This window comes from Mustelus asterias, chromosome X (genome assembly GCF_964213995.1).
Source record: "Mustelus asterias chromosome X, sMusAst1.hap1.1, whole genome shotgun sequence".
NCBI classification, from domain to species: Eukaryota; Metazoa; Chordata; class Chondrichthyes; order Carcharhiniformes; family Triakidae; genus Mustelus; species Mustelus asterias.
The window spans coordinates 11232394-11240218 of record NC_135834.1 but is presented as its reverse complement, the minus strand read 5'-3'; the positions used below and the strand labels follow the sequence as shown (position 1 = coordinate 11240218).

General features: G+C 42.6%; 1 protein-coding gene across 2 annotated transcripts; it reads right to left on the bottom strand.

Moving 5' to 3' along the window:
• Positions 1 to 3162: 3162 nt before the first annotated feature.
• Positions 3163 to 7625, bottom strand: LOC144482000 (tubulin alpha-1A chain). 2 transcript variants are annotated; one of them, XM_078201241.1, is made up of 4 exons: positions 7519 to 7625; positions 5101 to 5323; positions 4764 to 4912; positions 3163 to 4656 (listed from the first exon to the last, which is right to left on the bottom strand). In XM_078201241.1, exons 1-4 carry the CDS (start codon positions 7519 to 7521, stop codon positions 3676 to 3678), a joined length of 1356 nt encoding a protein of 451 aa, XP_078057367.1. In that variant the 5' UTR covers positions 7522 to 7625; the 3' UTR covers positions 3163 to 3675. The 2 variants fall into 2 exon arrangements, with proteins under 2 accessions (XP_078057367.1, XP_078057366.1); XM_078201240.1 differs by lacking the exon at positions 7519 to 7625 and adding an exon at positions 5961 to 5984.
• Between the last annotated feature and the right edge of the window lie 200 nt (positions 7626 to 7825).

Genomic DNA, 7825 nt, shown 5'->3' with positions numbered 1-7825 from the left:
CGATGAGGTACTTTTGAAGTGAAGTCACTGTTGTAATGTAGGAAACATGGCAGCTAATTTGCGCACAGCAAATTCCCACAAACAGCAATGTGATAATGACCAGATCGTCTATGCTTTTGTGATGTTGATTGAAGGATAAATATTGGCCAGGACACTGGGGTTATCTCCCCTGCTCTTCTTCAAAATAGTGTCATGAGATACTTTACATTCACCCAAGCAGACAAATGGAGCCTCAGTTTAACATCTCATCTGAAAGACAGCACTTCCAACAGTGCAGCACTCCCTCAGTACTACGCTGCAGAGTCAGCCTTGATTTTTGTGTTCAAACTCTCAAGTGGGACTTTACCCTGAATCCTGTGACTCAGGCGACAGTGCTACCAACTGAACAGTTGATGGCAGGAGGAGGCTCCATTAATTCCTTGTCCTCAGTGATGGAACCCAGATTGAGTTTAAAAGACAAAAAGCATTTACAACCATTTTCAGCTAGAAGTGTCAAGTGGATGATCCATTGCATGCATTTCCCCATCACAGAAGCCATTCTTCAGAAAATTCAATTCAGTCCACATAACATCAAGGAATGGCTGAAGGCACTGAATACAAGAAAGCTGAGGGACCCCCACATCCTGCACATTGCACTGAAGACACATATGCCAAAACTAATCATGTTGGCAGCCAAGCTGTTCCAGAGCAGCTACAACACTGGCATCTGCTCAACAATGTGGTGAATTGCCCAGGTTTCCCCTGTCCAAAGAAAAAAAAAGTAGCGTGGCGACGCAGTTTAAACCAATGGCTTAAGATTCAGTAGAGTTGTGAGTTCGAATTCAGCCGCTGCCAGAATGGATTTAAGCTTTCCTTAAAAGAGGCCAAAAAGCAGGAGAAATCCAAACCAGATAATTGCTGCCCTATGAGCCAGTTTCTTATTCTTTCATGGGTGGTGAGCATCACTGGCAATGCCAGCATTTGTTGCCCATCCCCAATTAACCTTGAGATGATGGTAATGAGCTGCTTTCCTGAACCGCTGCAGTCCTTATGATGTAGGCACACCCACGGTGCTGTTAGGAAGGGAGCCTACTCTCAATTATATGCTAAGTGACAGATGGTATAATTGACAATGCAATCAAGCAGCACTTACTCACCGATAACCTGCTTACCAATGCACAGTTTGTGTTCTGGCATGACCACATGGATCCAAATCTCATTACATCCTACATAGAGCTAAATGCCAGAGGTGAACTGAGAGTGATTGCCCTTGACATCACACCAATCTTTGACTGAATGTCAAACTTGAAAAATTTAATGAAATGAGAAAAAGGGGAAACTCTCTTCACTGGCTGGAGTTATACCTAGCATGAAGGACGAGAGTTGTTGGAGGCAAATTATCAAAGCCCCAGGATATCCCTGCGAGAGTTCCTCAAGTCAGTGTCCTAGGCCCAGCTATCTTCTGCTGCTTCATCAATGACTCTCCCTCTATCATAAGGTTAGAAGTGGAAATATTGACTGATGATTTCAGCATTCAGTTCCATTCACAGCATCTTACAGGAAACAGTCTTATGTCCACATGCAGCATTCAGGCTTCGGCTGATAAGTGGCAACTACCATTTGCTTCACACAAGTGCAAGGCAATGACCATCACCAACAAAAGAAAATCTAACCACCTTCCTTAGGTGCTTAACCACTTTAGGTTGATTGGCCATGATCAATTGCTGCTTAGTGTCAGGGGAATTAGTGGGGTGAATGCGTGGGGTTACAGGGATGGGGACTGGGTAAGATTGTTGTTGGTGCAGGCTTGATGGGCCAAATGGCCTCCTTCTACACTGTAAGGATTCTATGATTCTTTGGACAGTGAACAGCATAACCATGGCTGGATTTCTCACCAACATCCTAGGAGTTGCCATTGACAAGAAACTTTACTGAACCAGACATATATATACACCATAACTACAAAAGCAGGTCAGATTCTGTGTATTCTGCTGCAAGTGACTCACTTCATCACTTACAAGACACAAGTCAGGAGATGGGATACTCTTGACTTGTCTGGATGAGTGCAGCCCCAACCACGTATCTTCTCAAGAGCAGCTAGGGGCGGGGAGTAAATACTGGCCTTACTAGCGACATCTACATCCTAAATATATTTAGATATTGGCTTTTCACACTTGAAGCTCACATGAAGAGTTGAGACAGTTGAGAAGATAGACTGTATGCTAGGGAACTAAATCCCAGCCCGAGATAGAATTTAATAAAAAGGTCACAAATTGCGACCATAAGTTTGTACCTATTTTTAGGTTTTATCAGCCAAATGGCTGTAATCTCAGTTCCCCTTCTCAGGGAGTCTATTCCATTCTTTGGTATGCTAGGAATATGGCAACATTTATATAAAATATTATATATTAAAAATTCATGTCGCAACCCAGCCTGTTGAATTTAAATAGAATTGAATACAAAAGTAGGGAGATTATGCTCGTTATACAAGGCATTGGCGAGACCACATAGAAACATGGAAAATAAGAGCAGGAGGCGGCCAATTGGCCCTTCGAGCTTGCTCCGCCAATCATCATGATCATCCAACTCAATCTGATCCCACCTTCCCCCCATATCCTTTGATCACATTTGCCGCAAGTGTTATATCTAACTGCTTCTTGAAAAGATACAATGTTTTGACCTCAACTACTTTCTGTGGTAGCAAATTCCACAGGCTGATTCATCTGGGTGAAGAAATCAAAGACAAATCTTTGAATATTTTTAAGCAGAAAGAGATAGATTGTTAAGCGAAGGGGTGAGACTCGGGGGTAGGTGGGAATATGGACTTGAGGTTCCAATCAGATCTGCCATAATTTCATTGAATGATGGAGCAGACTCGAGGGACCAAGTGGCCAACTCCTGCTCCTAATTTGTATTTAAGTATCTAGGTAATTAAGTATTGAAGACAATTTTAACTATCTAGAATATAAGGATTGTGTTTGAGCTCCTGTCTAATCTAAGAAATTAATGGTTTGAATTAATTTCAGATGGTATTTTGGGATTTCCAAGCATAAAAATTGGTAGCTGCGCTATTCAAGTCCCATTTAACACCAAAAACGCCAGCATTTGTTGTGCTCTAGTACCTAATGAGTGCCAGTGGAAAATAAATATATTTAATAAATATTAAAATGCAATGAGGCAGATGAAGACAGGGATCTTATTTATTGAGAAAGCAATAAAGAGAGAACATGTGAGTTACATTTGCAACAGAAGTTGGTTTTGCAATGCTGCACAGCAATCTCAATTTACATTGCTACAGATTATAACTAATAATGCAAGTTAAAAATTCAATCACACCTTGTTTAAAATAATGAAAAGCCCAGCTATCCACTGACCTAAAGCCAGTCGAGGTCAATTGAGGAGGCTTGGCATAATGATGCAGCACAAGAGACTCAAAAGCTGGGTAGAAGAATAATTGTAAAAAACACCAGAGTATGCTTTTTTAAAATAAATATGGAATGCAAACATCATTTCAGGTGTGACTGAACAATAATGGACATGACTTATGCAGCAGTGTGTAACTTGATGATTAGCAAATTGAAGGACACTACTTCAAATTGGTTAATCATCAGTTACAATTCATTTAACTCACACTGTTTTATTATTTTATCTTGGTTCCCTGTTACAGCAGCACCATATTGTGATGTGAAAAACATTTTAATATTCTTCCCCTTCCTCCTCTCCTTCCCCTTCTACGGAGTCAACACCAACTTCTTCATAATCTTTCTCCAGAGCAGCCATGTCCTCACGGGCCTCTGAGAACTCCCCTTCCTCCATACCCTCACCAACATACCAGTGAACAAAGGCACGCTTGGCATACATCAGGTCAAACTTGTGGTCAAGGCGAGCCCAAGCTTCAGCAATGGCTGTGGTGTTACTCAGCATACACACAGCCCGCTGAACCTTGGCCAGGTCACCTCCAGGTACCACAGTGGGAGGCTGGTAGTTGATACCAACCTTGAAGCCAGTTGGACACCAATCCACAAATTGGATGGTACGTTTAGTTTTAATAGTAGCAATAGCTGCATTGACATCTTTTGGCACCACATCACCACGGTAAAGGAGACAGCAGGCCATGTACTTGCCATGGCGGGGGTCACATTTGACCATCTGGTTGGCTGGCTCAAAGCAAGCATTGGTTATCTCAGACACAGAAAGCTGCTCATGATAGGCCTTCTCAGCTGAGATAACTGGTGCATAAGTGGCCAATGGGAAGTGGATACGGGGATATGGCACCAAGTTGGTCTGGAACTCAGTCAGATCAACATTCAGGGCACCATCAAAGCGGAGGGAGGCAGTAATAGAGGACACTATCTGGCCTATTAATCGGTTCAGGTTGGTGTACGTTGGTCGGTCAATGTCCAGGTTTCGTCTGCAGATGTCATAGATGGCTTCATTGTCAACCATGAAAGCACAATCAGAGTGCTCCAGGGTAGTGTGGGTGGTCAGGATAGAGTTGTAGGGTTCTACCACTGCAGTAGACACTTGTGGAGCTGGGTAGATGGAGAATTCAAGCTTGGATTTCTTGCCATAGTCAACGGAGAGACGTTCCATCAGCAGGGATGTAAAACCAGAACCAGTGCCACCGCCAAAGCTGTGGAAGACCAGGAAACCCTGGAGACCTGTGCATTGGTCAGCCTGTGGAAAACAAATGTAAATTTCAGTTACCTGGTATCTAGATATGGCTGGTTGCAACATTTAGCTTCCACATAGGGATACTTGTCCACAGCAGGTAACATACTCACCAGTTTACGGACTCGGTCCAGAACCAGATCAATGATCTCCTTGCCAATTGTGTAATGACCACGGGCATAGTTATTGGCTGCATCTTCCTTCCCGGTGATAAGCTGTTCAGGGTGGAACAGCTGGCGGTAAGTACCAGTACGAACCTCATCTGGCAAAAAAAGTAAAATATTTTTAATTACTCTGTTGTGGATTATTGAAGAGGTAGGGAAAGGCGATTTGTGAATAACAAATGACAGATTGAAACACAATGACCCATGTGTAGTTTGAGATATAGCCAAGAAAGTACAAAGTAAATAGTGAATCAACAATATTTGACTTAAATTAGTTATCACCTACCTATGACAGTTGGCTCCAAGTCCACAAACACAGCTCGTGGAACATGTTTGCCTGCCCCTGTTTCGCTGAAGAAGGTGTTGAAGGAATCATCTCCACCTCCGATGGTCTTGTCACTGGGCATCTGCCCATCAGGCTGGATACCGTGTTCCAAGCAGTAGAGTTCCCAGCAGGCATTACCAATCTGGACTCCAGCCTGGCCAACATGGATACTGATACACTCACGCTGCACAGAAACAAATACAAAGCTGCGATCAACTACTTGAACACCTTGCCTAGAATTTATTTCATACAGCTTTATTTCTGTATTCATACTTATTTTCAGCACCAAAAGTCTCCCAATATGGAAGCAAATGTACACTCCCCTGAATCAGCTGCAAATCTAATGTTTATCTCAGACTTTTGACCAGCTGATGGGACAGCAGAGTCATGCAGAAGGGAGGCAAGGTTGGGTGACGACACACAGCAACCTAGCTGTAAGACATTTAGTTAGTATGAAGCAGTTGTAATTGTGCTGGATTCATCAGCAGCTCACTGTCAGGGACAGTATTGCTATCATTGTGGTTGTGTGTGCATCAGATATGACTGTCCAATAGTGTGAGTGACAGGGTGGAGGGTCTCACAGGCTCAGTTGGAGTGGGACTCGTGTGTGGGTGGTACCATGAAGAAGCAGACAGACAATTCGAGATAAGTCTAGTGTGGACAGAAACATGATTGAATTTGGCAATTCAGGTTTGCTGCCCATACAGAAATTAGACACATCAGCAAGTTTCATGTTGCTTCCTCAGTACTTCACCCTCAATATTGCACAAGAGGATTACATCAGTATTAAATTGTGATAAAATGTAATTATTTTCTAATACCTTGTATTCTACCACCTTGGTGTGCATCTTGTTACTGTTTTCATTAAATACGTGAACTGTTTTTTAAACAATGGTTGGCACTTCAAATCGCACTCTGATCCTAAAACGATGCCCTCGTTTGAACTTAGAATATATATTTAGGAGATGAAAATTAATTTTTTCCAAAAAATCGTTGAAATGAAGCATGATGCTTTGATAACCCAGCATTTTGGCAAGATGCGAATTTGATGAGGGGGCTTTGGCCCCTCCCGTAAGACAGTTAATCTCTAGAACGCGATTGCTCTGCAAATCAAGAGCTGCTTCTGGCTAAACAGCGCTTATTCTGAGAAACCACATTCGCTCGGCTGGAAAGGGCACATCCGTGCAATTCCTCTGCGCTCAGTACTGCAACATTCATGAGCTGGTCAAAGTCACTGGTTCTGATGCTGAATTTGGGTGGGGTCGCACTGCAGTGCGGATTGTCTCTACCTACCGCCACCCTCCACAAAAATCTAATAGTTTTGTCGGACGCCAAACCGTCAGTCTAATTGAAAATTTTCTTCAAGCTATTTTTCAAAAAGGACCTTTACAACACAGTAACCAATGCGGACGCTATTGTCTGTACTTCCAATCGTTAGCGTGGCGTTACATGAATTGCAATGCCGTCTATTTCTTGGTGACCTAGTTTGACGTTGGCTTTATGCCCTACGCATGACCATTACTGACGTAATGCCGTTAGTAAAGTAGACCTGCAGTGATTTCGCCAGGGCATCGGTCTGAAATACTCCAGCTTGCCGCTATGGTCGACAACCCATTGAACGGGATAACGTGATGTGGAGAGGTTACAGTGTCCCGACAAAACAAAGTAATTTGAAGGATTGCTAAACTCAACTCACATCCTCTGCTAATTGCTTAGAGCCACTCCCTATTGCACTAAAACAGAAGATTCACGTTTCAGAAGTTCCGTCTTACAGTACCGTTTTAGATTTATTTGTAACGATTAGCTGGCGAAAAGCCTTTAAAACAATGAATCTTTTTCTTGCCCAATCCTAATAAATTCGCCATTAATTTGGTCATTTTTTTCCTACCAGATAATATATTTGCAGAAGTCCACTGAAAAGTGGCTCTCTTAATATGAAGTGTATTATATTGACGGAAAATTGCATGTGGATAGCGTACATGTACATTACTTTCCCTTGTTATTTTGATTTTAATACTTATTTCCCATGGTAACCGAAACATTCATAGACAACAGTTTATTACATTTCAATTACAGCACAGACAGGCCATTCGGCCCGGTGTTTATGCTCCACACGAGCCACCTCCCACCCTGCTTCATCTCATCCTATCAGCATATCCTTCTGTTCCTTTTTCCCCCTCAAGTACGCATCTAGTTGTCCCTTAATGTTTTATGTTTAAGAGATTAATTTGCGTAGTGTAATTCAAAGATTAAATAAACCAAGTGTACTGAAAAAAACAATTAAGATGCTTCAAAATTAGGACACAAGTCTAACAATATAAAATTTAAATGTGTAGCTTGCTGGGGAGAAAAACCTTTTTGCATTAAACAGCATCTTACCATGATGCCTGGTCCTTGATAGTAGACAAAACAAATGGAATAAAGAGAAGGCTTGAGCGACTTCTTCCTACAGCGCGACTTTTACGGGTCGTCGTAAGAAAAAACCTACAATTCAGATGGGAGAGACATGTTCTTATACTAGGACCAGACTGCGGGACCTGGGCAGCGCTCCCACTCTCATTGGAGAAATGGAGTTTGAGTGACGGGGAACCACCATAATGTCGACTCTCTGATAGGAGGATACAGCCTCCGTGAGGTGCCTCGGGGGTCTTGATTGGCTCCTGAATAGGCTAATCGCCTTGACCAC

Excerpts from the sequence above, each read along its gene's own strand:
- LOC144482000 (XM_078201241.1), bottom strand. Across the intron at positions 4,913-5,100 it reads CTTGGAGCCAACTGTCATAG|ATGAGGTTCGTACTGGTACT; the intron begins GTAGGTGATAAC and ends TTTTTTTGCCAG. Across the intron at positions 4,657-4,763 it reads TGGACCGAGTCCGTAAACTG|GCTGACCAATGCACAGGTCT; the intron begins GTGAGTATGTTA and ends TGTTTTCCACAG.